We start from the raw sequence: 15,175 nt of genomic DNA, 5'->3' as shown, positions 1-15,175 counted from the left end.
ATTACTGCTTTCCAACATTTTTTACTCTGATATTCAAGTCACATTGTACTTCAAAATGCAGGACAGCAACTAAGAGGAATTTGCCATCTGGCTAACTCAACTATATTCCAAATAAAGACTTCTTTCTGGCCAGAAGGCACTTCAACTAAGATACAGTTATTTAGATTTTTAAAAATTTAGCTGACTTTTCCTATATCATAAAATTTCTTTAGAGAATGACAACTACTAACAGAAATCCCGCTGTTAGTATTTATTACTAGGCAAAGTAAAGTCAATCTTCTAACACTGAAACTTAATTAACATATTCCAGTAGCAAAGGAGACTAAAAGAATCTAAAAACTAAACCACAGAAAAAGCAATTTAATCCATATTTTAAATGTTTATCATAAGGAGCAATTTGCAATAACCTTTCAGGCATCTATGAAACACATACAATAAAAAATTTGGCTTTGCAATAATCTTTCAGTCATCTATGAAACACATACAATAAGAAATTCGGCCAGGCGCGGTGGCTCACACCTGTAATCCTAGCACTCTGGGAGGCTGAGGCAGGAGGATCGCTTGATGTCAGGAGTTCAAGACCAGCCTGGGCAACAGGGTGAAACCCCATTTCTACTAAAAATACAAAAATTAGCTGGGTGTGGTGACACGTGCCTGTAATCCCAGCTACCCGGGAGGCTGAAGCAGAAGAATCGCTTGAACCCAGGAGGCGAAGGTTGCAGTGAACTGAGACTTCACACCGCTGCACTCCAGCCTGGGCAATAGAGCGAGACTCCGTCTCAGAAAAAGAAAAAAAAAAGAAAAGAAATTAAGGCCTGGTGCACTAGCTCACACCTGCAATCTGAGCACTTTGGGAGCCCAAGGCAGGATTGTTTGAGCCCAGGAGTTCAAGACCTGCCTGGGCAAGATGGTGAGACCCCATCTCTATTAAAAACAAACAAACAAATAAACAGGCTGGGCACAGTGGCTCATGCCTGCAGTCCCAAAGCTGTGGGAGGCCAAGCTGGGAGCATCACTTGAGGCCAGGAGTTTAAGACCAGCCTGGGCAACACAGTGAGACTTTGTCTCTACAAAAATATTTAAAAATTAGCCAGGTGTGATGGTGCACTACTTAGGAGGCTGAAGTGGGAGGATGGCTTCAGCCAAGAAGTTCCAGGCTACAGTGAGCTATGAGGGCCATTGCACTCCAGCCTGGGCAACAGCACAAGACCTTGCCTGGCGAGGGAGGAAGAAAAAGAAGTTAAAAAAAAAAAGTATTGATTTATTTATCTTTCCATAGCACAAGAGCAGGGTCTCAAATGTGCATTTATCTTGAATTCACCTATACGCACTAGAAGATAACTAATTTAAATATCGGTTCCCTTAGCTGATCCTCATTCACATGCACCACTCCGAATATAAATACTTCCCTCACTATGCACGAATGATTGTATTCATTGTATTTTTTACATATTGTGACTCCTAAATACAAACCAACAACTTCATCTGGGGCTCACAGGAAGAAAAACAGCATTTTTTTCCAAAGCCAAAATAAAACTTGCCTGAGGATATATATATATAAAAAAACCCAAACCAAATCAAAGCGTTTTTCCTATTCTCTCACTCAACAATCAACACAGTATAATTCTGTGAGGGATATGTTCCCACACACCAAGCAATCAACCAATTCCGCAGCAGATACCAACCAGCTGGGTGTCCTCTAATTCAGTTCAATTCTGACACTACCTACCTGGATGGAGACTGTGTCAGATCCCATAAGTTGAGGGGTGACTCCCCCAAGACTAGCCTCCATTTTAGGTACCAACCACAAGAAGCAGGTTGTTTTACCTGTGGTTCTGACCAACTGGCTATTAATCGGGGTTCCCATGACCCCCTCCTTAGGTTCTATTAATTTGCTAGACCAGTTCACAGAACTTAGAAGAACACTTTACTTACATATAATGGTTTATTATAAAAGCATATTATAAAGGATACAGATGAAGCGATACATAGGGCGAGGCATGTGGGAAGGGCACAGAGCTTCCATGCACTCTCTGGGGCACCATCATCCAGGAACCTCTCATGTCCAGCTATCTAGAAGCTCCCCAAACCCAGTCTTTTGGGTTTTTATGGAAGCTTCATTACTTAGACATGATTAATTAAACCAGTGACCACTGGTGGTCATCAGCTCCTCTGCCTTCTCCTCTCCCCAGAGGTGGGACACTGGGGAGGGGTTGAAGGTCCCAACCCTCTAATCCTGCCTGGGTCTTTCAAGCGACCAGCCTCCATGCTCAAGTTACTTAGAGGCTGCCAGCCATCAGTCAGCTCCTTAGCATATAAAAAGACACTAATCATTTTGGAGATTTCAAGGATTATAGGAGTTGTATGCCACAGGAGACAGGGATGAAGGCCAAATATATATTTTACAATATCACACTGGCCATGTCAGAGTTCTGCAACACTGGTATTCCTACAATTAACATGCTGCCTCCCTGACATTTCAAGGGTAGCTTTGCTTGTAAGCTATTTTGTCACCTAGGCTCGCTTCAGAACCTAACCCACACTTCAAGTCATACTCCATCCTCCCTCCCCCCACCCTATATAACTCCACTTCAAGACCAAATTAAAAACAAAATAAAACAAAAAAACACAGTCCCAGTTACTCAGGAGGCTGAGACTGGAGGATTGCTTGAGCCTAGGAGTTGAAGGCCAGCCTGGGCAACATAATGAGATACCCATTCCCTTTAAAAAAAAAAAAAAAAAAAAGAGCTTTGCATTACAATAACCAGACAAGGCCAACTAAGAATTTTTTTTTTTTTTTTTTTTTTTTTTTTTTGGCGCAGTGGCTCATGCCTGTAACCCTAGCACTCTGGGAGACTGAGACAGGTCAATCACCTGAAGTCAGGAGTTCGAGACCAGCTTGACCAACATGGCGAAACCCCGTCTCTACTAAAAATATGAAAATTAGCCCGGCGTAGTAGCACATGCCTGTAATCCCAGCTACTCCGGAGGCTGAGGAAGGAGAGTCACTTGAACCCAGGAGGCGGAGGTTGTAGTGAGCCGAGATCGCGCCACTGCACTCCAGCCCGCGCGAAGTGAGTGAGACTCCATCTCAAAGAAAAAACATTTTTTGAAGCAAATATTTACAGAGAACCTATTATGTGCAAGATACAATGCTATGTACTAAACAGGCAACTGAGGAACTTATACTCATTTAGTAAAAGACGTAAGGTTGGCACACAGCAATTTAAGGAAAAGTAAAACTAGGTTACAGGCCATAAGAGGCACTAAGCAGTTCAGAAAGGAAGACTAGAATAAGCACTGGGGAAGCTTAATTTTCATAATGGCTGTGACGATGCACAGTGAAAAGTGGTGGAAATTTTACGTATATGAAGAATAACCATCTTTAATTTAAGGATGCTGGAAATCACACAAATTTCACATTCCAAAAATCAGAATACAGGGGGATTTTCATTTCTTGAAATAGTGGGCTAGGTAATTGAAACCAATTCTCCACCTCTGCACTAAATATGCTGGAAATTTGTCAAAAATAATTTTTTTTTTTTTGGAGACAGGGTCTCGCTCTGTCACACAGGCTAGAGTGCAGTGGCATGATCTCAGCTCATCGCAACCTCCACCTCCCAGGTTCAAGCGATTCTCCTACCTCTGCCTCCCGAATAGCTGGGATTGCAGGCGCCCGCCATCATGACTGGCTAATGTTTGTATTTTTAGTAGAGACAAGGTTTCACCATTTGGCCAGGCTGGTCTCAAACTCCTGACCTCAAGTGATCTGCCCACCTCGGCCTCCCAAACCACTGGGATTACAAGTGTGAGCCACCGCGCCCAGCCAAAAATATTAGTTCTTAAATAGAAAAGCTAACAAGATAGTAAAGAATGTGGACACAATCTAGAAGGTGAAAACCAGAAATTAAGCCCAGTATTCAAAATGGATTTCATCCTGAGGATTTATCTGACTTAAAAGCTAAAGTTTCAATGCCTTTATGAGACAACAGAAACAAGTTCAAGCCAGGAGCCCATCCAGGGAGTGCAGTCTGACAACTACCTCCCTCTCCATCTTAATTTGGTACCCAAAAGAACTACAGCTTCAAAGTAAAGGTGAACTGGGAAGTAAAACAGCAGGAATAATGGACAACAGAAATAGACTCCCCCAAAGGGAATTCAGACAGTGGAATTAAACATAGAGATTATAAAAACAACTATACTTTCCATGCTTAAAGAAATAAAATTAAGCCTCAAAATAGTAAGAAATAAGAAACTGTAAAAGTGTCACAAACCAAACAGAACTTCAGAAACTAAAAAATGCAATATATGATTTAAGATTTCAGAGGCCGAGTTTAATAACAATGGAAATAACTTGAGAATAAATTATGCAGAATGTACTATGAAAGAACAGAGTAAAAGACATAGAGAAAAGAGTGAAAAGGTTTAGTTAAATCGACAAAAAAGAGAGACAATGGGAAGAAGCAATATATGCATATAAAATGGCTGAGAATTTTACAGAATTAATGAAAGACACTAATCCACAGATTCAAGAAGTCTAATAAATACCAAACAAATTGAACACAAACCAACCCATAGTTCCATAGAGCATAGTGGAAATATAGAAAACCAAACACAAAACAATCTTTTTTTAAAACTTGTCAATACTTGATTTTAGACAAAACAATCTTAACAACATATTCTACAGTAAAGAGTGAAACAATATTTAAGAATGAAGACAAAGTATGTTCAGAAGGTGACTAATAGTGAACATGTTGAAAATGCTTAATTTAGCTGCCATAAAGGCATAATTACACTATGACTGACCCTGTACTTACATTGCACTTGTTACTTGATTTACCACATACGTGGTTTTCAATAGCTAAAGCAGCAGCTTGATTCTAACCAAGCATCACGATTCTTGGAAGATGAAAGTGGAGACTGATAATCAACTAAATGGTTTTGACACAATTATTCCTTTCTTATATCATGAAGCACTTCCCCACAGGGTAACGACATGAAGACTTCAGTTGAGAAAGATAATCGGGCAGCCTCTACTTTCAGACCCTTACAAATTGTTCGCAAGTCATCTAACTAAAAGATTGTAAAAGCTGCTGTCGGCTCAATACTTTGTATCAAAAAGGAGTCTACCCACTGATTCCCTTCAAATATTTCAGAAGGGTGCCTTCCATTTTATGGTGTCCCTGTGGACACATGAATACACCAAATAACTGAAGAATCGACAAATCTTATCTCACAGGTGGTAGGCAAGAGGTCATCGGGAATTCCGATCACCAGGCTCGCATCTGGCTTCTTGGGTCCCACTCCTGAACTAGCCAGTCGGACTACCCGAGCGTGCGGGAGTCTGAGAAACCGCATTTTAAAAGGGCCCCAGGAGATCTTGTTTTCCACTAACGTTTAAGAACCACGACTACGAACAAACAGGTCTCCCCTTTTCCTCTGTGTGGACTGACAGTCACAAGGACCACCAACTCTCAAGCATGACGCTTCAACTCTCTTGTCTTCGTTCCTTAAGTTTCCTGCAAAACGGGCCAACTGGCTTGTTTTCCGTAATAGAAAATTCGCTTGGCACAGCAACTGGTACATGGCACACAATAAATGTGCTTCCCATCCTGCACTGCCATTCTGGGATTCAACCATTTCCAACCAGACGCCGCACATCGGAGTGAGTAACCTGGACCTGTTCCCAGACCTCTGGAACGGAGCCTGCTACTCACTTGAAGCCTGGGTGGCCCTACCTGGTAGAAAATTGGGGAAACCCCATTAAACGCTCAGCAGTGTTGGGCCCGCCTGAAAGGGTCCTCCCCGCGACCCAGATGCCTTCCCGCGGGCACCCTCGGCTCCCCTCAGGCTGGGCCCGCAAGCCCCAGGCTTCGGCTACTCCGGACAAGGAGCGGGTGCGCGGACTGAGAACAGGCCTGGCCCTGGCGCTAACCCTAACAGCAGCCGCAGCTCATCTCTTCCGCAAGGAAGCTGGAACCCAGGTGTCGCCGCCAGGCCAGGACCGAGGCCGCACTCACCTACCGGCGCCCGGGAGGCGAGACGCCCTCACCTCGGCGGCGCCCACCCCAAACTGCCACCGCAGAGCCGCTCGCTCTTAAAAAAGAAAAAAAAAATGAAAGGAAGAAAGAAAGAAACAGAGGAAGGAAGGAATGAAAGAAGGAAAAAAAAAAATAGCCTTTGCTTTTGTATTTCTTTTGACCCTTCAGGGCTTCCTGTTCCTCACCGCCACAATAGAGTCCCGCCCCACTTCCGGTGACGTAACCCAATCCGCGGAGCTCTTCCTCCCCGGGAGCCCGATGGAAATCCGGTACCCTGAAAACGAGCCGGAGAGACTTGATTGGACCATTCACGCCTCAGGATGAGGATTGGCCAGTTTACGCCTGGGGGGCGGGCCGGTCCCTCTGATCGCGTGATACAATTTTTGAAAGGTGATTGGCTGTCAAGGAGCGGGATTGCCACCGAGGAAGGGGCGTTTCCTAGGGGACTGAGGGAGGGCTGGGGCGGTACGAAGCGGGGGTGGGCTCTGCGCGTAATGGCAGCGCCGTGGCCTCGCGTCCATCTTTACCGTTCTCTCGGACCTGTCACAAAGGAGTCGCGCCGCCGTCGCCGCCCCCTCCCTCCAGTGGGCCCGGGAGCTAGAGAAAGTCAGTGCCGCAGCCCGACCGCGCTGCTCTGAGAAGCCCCCTGGGCACGGGGAACGGGAGGGAGTCTGAGGGTTGGGGACGTCTGTGAAGGAGGGGAACAGCAGCTCGAGCCTGGGGCGGGCTAACCGGACTGGGGCCGGGGTAGGCTCTGGAAAGGGCCCGGGAGAGAGGTGGCGTTGGTCAGAACCTGAGAAACAGCCGAGATGTTTTCCACCGAGGCCCGCGCTTGAGGGATCTGAAGAGGTTCCTAGAAGAGGGTGTTCCCTCTTTCGGGGGTCCTCACCAGAAGAGGTTCTTGGGGGTCGTCCTTCTGAGGAGGCTGCGGCTAACAGGGCCCGGGAGAGAGGCAGCTGTCTCCTGGGGTGGCTCCTGGTACTGAGGGGGTCCTGACCTACTCAGGGGTGCCCGGGATAGAAAGGGTAGATGAGGGGACGCTTTGGGAGGGTTCCTTTTGTGGAGTTTGCGGTATAGGTGGCACGGGTGGGAGGCATACATCCCCGGGGAGATTTAGAAACGCCTTGGGATAGAAAGAGAATGGGGCTAGGAGGTAGGAGCCAGAACTAGCGGCATCTCCTACTACGGAAGCCGGAGCTGAAAATTGGGTAAGGACCTTGGGGAGAGGGGGTTTCTGGGCGGTGATGGGAAGAAGACACCTCCATCCATAGGAAAGCCAGAGTGGGGAATAGTGAAAGGGAAACGGGAATTATTCCCTCTCTGGAGATCGACCAGGTGTCCCAGACACAGGATCCAACTGCTTCCGGGCTTATTGCCCGAGTGGGGTGGGGAGGGTCTATCCCACCAACAACCCTTGCGTGAGTCCAAATTAGGCATTTGTCTCTGCCTGCTGCCTCACTTTCCCCGTCTTTGGGGAGGGAAACCGACCGAGACCGAGACGGTCGGCTGAGAGTCCGAGGTCCTGTCTTGTATAGTTCTCTGAGTAAGGTTGCTCCCCCTGGAGTGTTGTACTTTGAACTTTGAAGGGTTAAAAGTGTCTGTTATTGACTGAGTAGAATCCCGCAGTTTTCCAGGCTCTTCACCTACCATCTGTTTGTGCTTAGTGGAGTGACTTAACCTCCTTAAGTCTCTTCTGTAAAATAACCAGCGCAGTATGTGAAAGTACAAACTACAAGCTGCGTGAACCTAAGTTACTGTGATTCTACCACCAAACGGGTTGCTGTTGAGGAATAAAAGTGAAGGCACTTTCTAAACTGTAAAGTAGTATGTAGAGGTAAGGGGTGAGATTAATACAGTCGTCTGTCACCTGTGGAGTGCTGGGAGCCATATTGTACTGAAAGCTTCAAGGTTCACAGCTTCTTAGGCCATACTAAGATCTAAACCCATGGTTTCAAACCCTGCTTAGATGAGGATGGTGGGATTTCCAGCTTTTGCTCTCAGTTTTCATTTACTTTGAACTTCTTATGGTGCTGGCAGGAGTTACCACTGGAATATCTTTTCCTTCAGGAATTTTTTTCCCCTGACAGCTGAAATTTTCCTCTAAGTAATTTGATCTCAACGTTGTAAACCTCCTCCCCCTTTTGCATACGCACACACACACACACACACACACACACACACGCATGGCTTTTGGATGTCTACAGGCAGTGAATATCATACTTTCTCCCTCAGCTGTGATTGGTAAAGACTGCCTTTTTTCCTCCACGAATACTATGCGTTGTGGTAGCCCTCGACTATAGATTATGAGGCACGTTGGAAGTTGCTTTTAAATTTCTCTTGCACAGTGGTTCTCTTTATTTTTCCCCTTATGTGGAGTTTGCATTTCCTGGGATGGTATCTTGCTTTGTAGATCCCTCTATGAGATTATAGGAGACTTGTGTCCCTGTGTGACATTTTACTAGTGTTTGGTTCGTGGTACTTGTTAGAGATGGTTTTCCAAATATCGGGCAATTTATGTGGGATTTTTTCGAAGTAATTTAGTTGTGTATTTTGTTTTTTTGTTGTTTTTTTGAGACGGAGTTTCGCTCTTGTTGCCCAGGCTGGAGTGCAGTGGCGCGATCTCGGCTCACTGCAACCTCCGCCTCCTGGGTTCAAGCGATTCTCCTGCCTCAGCCTCCGGAGTATCTGGGATTACAGGCGTGTACCACCACGCCCAGCTAATTTTGTATTTTTAGTAGAGACGAGGTTTCTCCGTGTTGGTCAGGCTGGTGTTGAACTCTCGACGTCCGGTAATCCGCCTGCCTCGGCCTCCCAAAGTGCTGGGATTACAGGCGTGAGCCACTGCGTCTGCCTTTCGAAGTAATTTTTGTACTGCTCTGAATTTTTTGTTTTTGTGATCTTATATTCTGTGGATCTTTTTAAAAACTATAACTGGTGATTGTGAGTTATTTGATCTCCCAGGATGCATGTTGCCCTAACCTACTATTTAATGTCTTTCTATGTTATGCTTTTTTCTATGACTTTTTTTTTTTTTTTTTTTGAGACCGAGATTTCCCTCTTGTTCCCCAGGCTGGAGTGCAATGGCTCGATCTCGGCTCACTGCAATCTCCGCCTCCTGGGTTCAAGCGATTCTCCTGCCTCAGCCTCCTAAGTAACTGGGATTACAGGCAAGCACCACCATGCCCAGCTAATTTTTGTATTTTTAGTAGAGAGGGAGTTTCACCGTGTTGGTCAGGCTGGTCTTGAACTCCTGAGCTCAAAGTGATCTGCCCACCTTGGCCTCCCAAAGTGCTGGGATTACAGGCGTGAGCTACTGTGCCCGGCCCTCAGTGATTATTTTTAAGTTATTGATTATAGGAGGTATCCTAGCATACTCTATGTGGGCTTCTGCTTTTGTCAGCAAAATAACTTTTAGCAAGTATCAAAGGGAAATAAAAACTTAGCATTTTGTATAATAGTGTGTTAATCTGTAGTGAATCAGGTAAAAACAACAAATCTGAGTTATGTAACACTGTGGGGCCTGGAGGCTAAAAAAAAAAAAAAAGGATGTTTTGGCAAGAGTTTAACAAACAATTATTCTGTATTTCTTTTTTTCTTTTTCTTTTTTTTTTTTTTCCGGACAGGGTCTCATGCTGTCTCTCAGGCTAGAGTGCAGTGGTGCAATCACGGCTTACAGCAGCCTCTACCTTCCAGGCTCAGGTGATCCTCCCACCTCAGCCTCTCAAGTAGCTGGGACTACAGGTGCGAGCCACCACACCTGGCCAATTTTTGCACTTTTTTTTAGACAGGGTTACGCCATGTTGCCCAGGCTGGTCTCAAACTCCTAGGCTCAAGCCATCCACCCACCTTGGCCTCCCAAGGTGCTAGGATTACAGGTGTGAGCCACCATGCCTAGCCTTGTGAGCTTAATTTAGTCTATTGAGAATTGTATATGCTTTCCTTAGCAATGAAGTAATTTGTTCTAATGAAGTGGGAAATCCCTTTGCATCTTTTTAAATACAGCTGTCTTTCGCACTCTATATGGTTTGGAGAAAATGTTAGGAATTCTTGAGGGTAGTAATCACTATTACACTACTGAAGATTGGAAGTTATGGCTGGGCATGGTGGCTCACACCATTACTTGAGCCCAGGAGTTCAAGACCAGCCTGGGCAAGATGGCAAAACCCCATCTCTACCAAAAAAAATACAAAAATTAGCCCAGCATGGTGGCACATGCAGATAGTCCCAGCTACTCGGGAGGCTGAGGTGGTGGGATCTCTTGAGCCTGGGAGGTTGAAGCTGCAGTGAGCCACTGCACTCCAGCCTGGGTAACAGAGCAACACCCTGTCTCAAATAAATAAATAGGAAATGTTCTGTATTTTTTAGTAGGATACTTGTAAAGTAGGGTGTGATAGTCTCAGGATTGCAAAATAAGTGGAAAGTCAATAGTCACCACAAATGGGAAACACAGTGGAACCAGCAATCTATTTCAAAAGAATTATTTGGGGATAATAAACTATGGATTTAGCTTCTCTTCAAGCTTTTGGCATTTTCAAGGCAGTTATTGTTGAATTTGGGTAGTTTTTTCCCTGATATTCAAATTAGAAAATTGGAAAGCAGAATAATCACGAAGTAGTAAATGCTGTAACTTGGGCCACAACCTTTTGGAGGGGACTTTTACAACTTTTTAGAAGTGCAAAGAAGTGAATATTTCCCTTTGGTTTATCATTCAGTAAGTCAGCTTTTGAAATCCTTTTCTTGCCAACCTTTGTGAGTAGAGAAAACATACAAATGTGTCCATTCCAAAAGGGAGTGGTTGCTGGTTAAATATGTAAAAGCAGTAATTTTAAATAAATGTGTGGTATATACAAGGTTACATCAGGAAAAGTTATCTTATAAATAGTGGTGGCCTCTTAGAGAACATTCCGCTTTGTTTCTGAGCTTTTGAAAACTGACAATACATTTGAAATAGTAAGGAATTTATATACTCCTTAAATTTGTTAAGGAATGAACTCTGCACATAGCTTTCTTATTGCTTGAAATTATAGTTTCCAGGCGTAATTTAATGGGTCCTATGTACCTCAAATAGAAGGTTGGAAATACCTTACTCAGCAAGTATATTACCTCATAGTTTAATGTTCAGTGTTAGTTTTTTCTTACCCCTCTATCTCCTGAAGAATTGTTTTCGCTCCTGTGTTCCCTTAATGCAGTGATTCTCAAGATGTGGTTCCTGCCCAGTCCCTCCACATGGGAAATACAGCTCTGTGGTTTTTTTTTTTTTTTAAGTTCTTATTGCTTCATAGTTGTTCATACTTAGGTATGCCTAAGGGCTACTTATTAATAACCTACCAAGTGAATTACTAAGGATTACTAAAACATGGTATTCATAACCTAAAACTAGAACAATATTGGAGTTTACTGTGGTCTCTTAATACTTTTTTCGCCCAGGAAGTCTGTCCTGGGAAACCTGGCACCAGTACAAGCTTCTCACATGTCATATGCAGAATGGGGATTCCTGCAGTATTCAGGAAGCGTGCTTAGTTTGGGGTGCATCATCTGTATTGTCTCAAAATGATCTCAGTTTTCATCATGATTCCTCTTTATTAGAATTTTTATTTAGCTTCATCTTTATCAATTTAATTTATAGGTTTTTTGTTTACTTTTCATTGTGTGGTCAGGGATATTTATACCAACAATATTTTGGCTTATAATGTAAGACATAAATGTGTTACAATGCAAAGATAGATTCTCTATTCCCCTTTTGCTATTGCTGATTTGTATACTGACCTAAAAACTTGCTCACACAGAGATACTTCAGTGTTACCAAAGTTCCTTTTCCACTGGAAAACTGATGGAACAGGAGGCCTCCTTCTAGTAGATGCTTTATCTGTAGTCTTTGGGTAGGGAGCTAAGTTTGTCCCTAACCCCAGCTCCCTTTGTCAGGAGCATGAGGGACCTTTTTCCGTCTTTCCTCACTGCCTGCCATATAAGCATTGGATATATAGTTATTGAATGGTGTTGTCTCAGTTTTTCAAAATGGTAAATATTTTGGAGAGACTTTATGTTACAGATTTTAGAATAAATTCACCTAAGATATTTGTTGAATACGTATTAGGGTCTAATGAGTATCCAAATGAGTATGCAGTATGAGTGTTTTAGACATCGTTTAAAGTAGACATCATTAAGGAAAATGTTGATATTCATGCTGCTTATATATTTTATTTGCTTTTCTTAAAAGCAAAGAGTTTTCTATAATAGAAAAATGCTTTTCCTTTAGATTTGTGTATATTTGAATAACATATGATCTATTATTTGGCCTCCTGGGGGGAAAACCACAAGTACTATGGAATATTACATTTGTTTTTCTTCCCTGTACTGCAACCATCATAAGCACTTACCTCAATTCTTCCTTAGTATTTTTTTGGGAGTCCAAGGCAAATTTTTCAATCCTTAAGATTTCGGGCAGGGATTATTTACTTCCCCTTTTTCACTATTATTTGCTTCTGGAAATTCCTTACTCTATCCTAGGCCTAAATTTTATTTTTTAATAAATTCTTTGAATGCTGAAAGGATTTGTCTTTTCTCCTTTGTACTGTTTTAGGTCAGGACTATATTCTGTAATTCTTTCTGACCACAGATGCACTGCTACTAGTTTTAAAAAACTCTCAACTTTTTAGAGGAAGGTTTTTCCAAAGACTTTTTTTTTTTCTTTTTAAGGTCTCACTTTGTCTCCTAGGCTGAAGTGCAGTGGTGCAATCATGGTTTACTGCATCTTCGACCTCCCCAGCTCAGGCGATCGTCCCACCCCTCACTCCCACTGCCCTTCCCAGTAGCTGGACTATAGGGTCCAAGCCGCCACTCTGGCTAATTTGTGTATTTTTTGTAGAAACAGGGTTTCACCATGTTGCCCAGGCTGGTCTCAAATTCCTGGGCTCAAGCTGTCTGCCTGCCTTGGCGTCCCAGAGTGTTTGGATTACAGGTGTGAGCCACCATGCCCTGCTCAGATACTCTTTCAACCAGAAAAAAAATCTGCTTTCAAAGGTGTGCTTTCTTAAAGATCCTCAGTGCATAAGGGAAATGTCAGAATCATCCAGTGCTTTTCCCAGACTTCTTGACAGTTACAATTCAGGGGTTAATGGTACTCTGTGTGACTTAAACCTACAGATAGATAGCTTTGGACATCTGGGAGGCAAGTAAAAACGCCTTATCAAGACAACCTTTCTTTTTGGGGGAAAAGTAAAATTCCAACCAAATATTTCACAATCTACCCCCTTCTTACCTTCCCTAACAAAGTCTTTAGAGTCTAAAGACAGAAACACTCTTGTTGAAACATCTTTAGGTAGTTTCTGTTTCAGCTGGCAAGTGTAATCTTCATGCATTACCAAATCAGTATTGTTGACTTCAGAGTTTTCCCCATTTAAACACAATCTTCAGTAAGAAGACTGTGGTCTTTGGGGTGTTCTGCAGGCTTTTTTTTTTTTTTTTTTTTTTTTTTTTGAGGCAGAGTCTTGCTCTGTCACCCAGGCTTGAGGGTAGTGGGATGATCTCGGCTCACTGCAACCTCCACCTTCTGGGTTCAGGTGATCTTCCCACCTCAGCCTCCCAAGTAGCTGGAATTATAGGCACATGCCACTGTGCCTGGCTAATTTTTGTATTTTTTAAAGCAAATTTGTTTCTAGATAATGTTCTCTATCTTGATAGGGTTTGAGTCACAGGTGTATGCATTTGATAAAACTCAGCACATTACTGTGCTTAAGATTTGCACATTGCAGCCGGGTGCGGTAGCTCATGCCTGTAATTCCAGCACTTTGGGAGGCCGAGGCGGACAGATCATTTGAGGTCAGGAGTTTGAGACCAGCCTGGCCCACATGGTGAAACCCCATCTCTACTGAAAACACAAAAATTAGCTGAGTGTGGTGGCATGTGTCAATAATCCCAGCTACTCGGGAGGCTGAGGCAGGAGAATTGCTTGAACCCGGAAGACGGAGGTTGTGGTAAACTGGGATCACACCAGTGCACTCCATCCTGGGCAACAGAATGAGACTCCGTTTCAAAAAAAAAAAAAAAAAAAGATTTGCACATTTCAGTATATGTAAATTCGACTCCTAAAAACTTGAAGCTTATTGAAGTCTAGTGATATGCATGCTGAATTATTTAAGGGAAAGTATACTGATGCCTATAGTTCACTTTGAAATATGTAAAAAAAAAACTATGGATTAATTATGGATATAGAGATGGATAGTGATAAAGCAAGTTTAGTAAAATGTTAGTAGTAGAATCTAGGTGGTGGGTATATAGTTCACAGTTTACAGTGAACTCTAATTCAATTTTCTGTATGTTTGGAAAATTTCATAATAAAATATTGGGAGTGGGGAGTAAATGTGATGATAGAAGCTATTGCTTTAACACACTTAGGGAAAAATCCGAAAACATTTTCTAACGAGAGAACATCATTAAAATTTTCAGGATGTTACACATTTTGCTATTCATGCTATTTGACTTAGCCTTTGCAGGGGAGAGTTGAAAAAAAATGTCGCATCCTCTAACACTATTTTGGAATGATAAGGTGAAGATTATAACAATAGTAATTTAGTGCCCAAAGTCTGGTTTTTCTTCTTTATGGTCACTCTTTTAATCAGCTTTTCCTTCCTAGGCAGTGTAATTCTGCAGTCCTATTTTCAAAGAAAAGAAAGTGTTCTTTCTCACTGATCTGTACTATGGCTGAATGCAAGCAAATATTTGAAGAGATGAATCATTGATTCCTGGACCATTTGTCAGAGAGGGTTAGACTAGTTGGCCAGATGTCTCCATGGTGAGCTGTTTATGATGGTAGAGGTCTGTGTTTTATAAAGACAGTGAGTACCAGAACCTTACTGCTTTAACATCAAACTTACCAAGACCCTAAGTTTGATTATTTTTTGTCTCAGAGCAGCTTTAAAAAAATATAAAGTGTTAGGTGCTTCATTTGCCCCCAAGAAAAAAGAAAAAACATGTAAAATGTAAAAATCTAATAAATCAAATAATATAGAAATGGAGAGAATAGTCTTTAGTTTCTGTTTTTAAAAGGCAAGAATCAAAATTAATAATACCACACTTCAGAGAAATAGATTTGCAAAGGAAATATTCGATCACAATTACGCTCTTGCAGCAAAATT

The 15,175-nt window shown here is 42.8% G+C and overlaps 2 protein-coding genes across 13 annotated transcripts in view; one reads left to right on the top strand and one right to left on the bottom strand.

The window, feature by feature from the left end:
• PSME3IP1 (proteasome activator subunit 3 interacting protein 1) overlaps positions 1–6,306 on the bottom strand; it is a 33,554-nt gene extending 27,248 nt beyond the window's left edge. For 3 of the 11 annotated variants that reach the window (XM_030796633.1, XM_030796606.1, XM_030796569.1), the window contains exon 1: positions 1,730–2,722. Coding sequence is in view for 1 of the 11 variants with exons in the window: in XM_030796569.1 (XP_030652429.1) it covers positions 1,730–1,867 (138 nt within the window). In the remaining 10 variants the exon portion in view is untranslated. Of the gene's footprint in view, positions 1–1,729; positions 2,723–5,738 lie in introns of those variants that run through there. The other 8 variants (XM_030796596.1, XM_030796590.1, XM_004087322.2 and 5 more) reach the window with 7 other exon arrangements.
• A 165-nt stretch (positions 6,307–6,471) lies between these two features.
• RSPRY1 (ring finger and SPRY domain containing 1) overlaps positions 6,472–15,175 on the top strand; it is a 51,415-nt gene continuing 42,711 nt past the window's right edge. Inside the window, exon 1 of one of the 2 annotated variants that reach the window (XM_003263093.3) lies at positions 6,472–7,249. The gene's annotated coding sequence lies outside the window, so the exon portion shown is untranslated. The remainder of the gene's footprint in view (positions 7,250–15,175) is intronic. The other variant, XM_003263092.3, reaches the window with a different exon arrangement.

Source organism: Nomascus leucogenys, chromosome 2 (genome assembly GCF_006542625.1).
Source record: "Nomascus leucogenys isolate Asia chromosome 2, Asia_NLE_v1, whole genome shotgun sequence".
In the NCBI taxonomy this organism is placed as follows: Eukaryota; Metazoa; Chordata; class Mammalia; order Primates; family Hylobatidae; genus Nomascus; species Nomascus leucogenys.
Note: the sequence above shows the minus strand (reverse complement) of the source record. Positions and strands in the feature narration are given on the sequence as shown.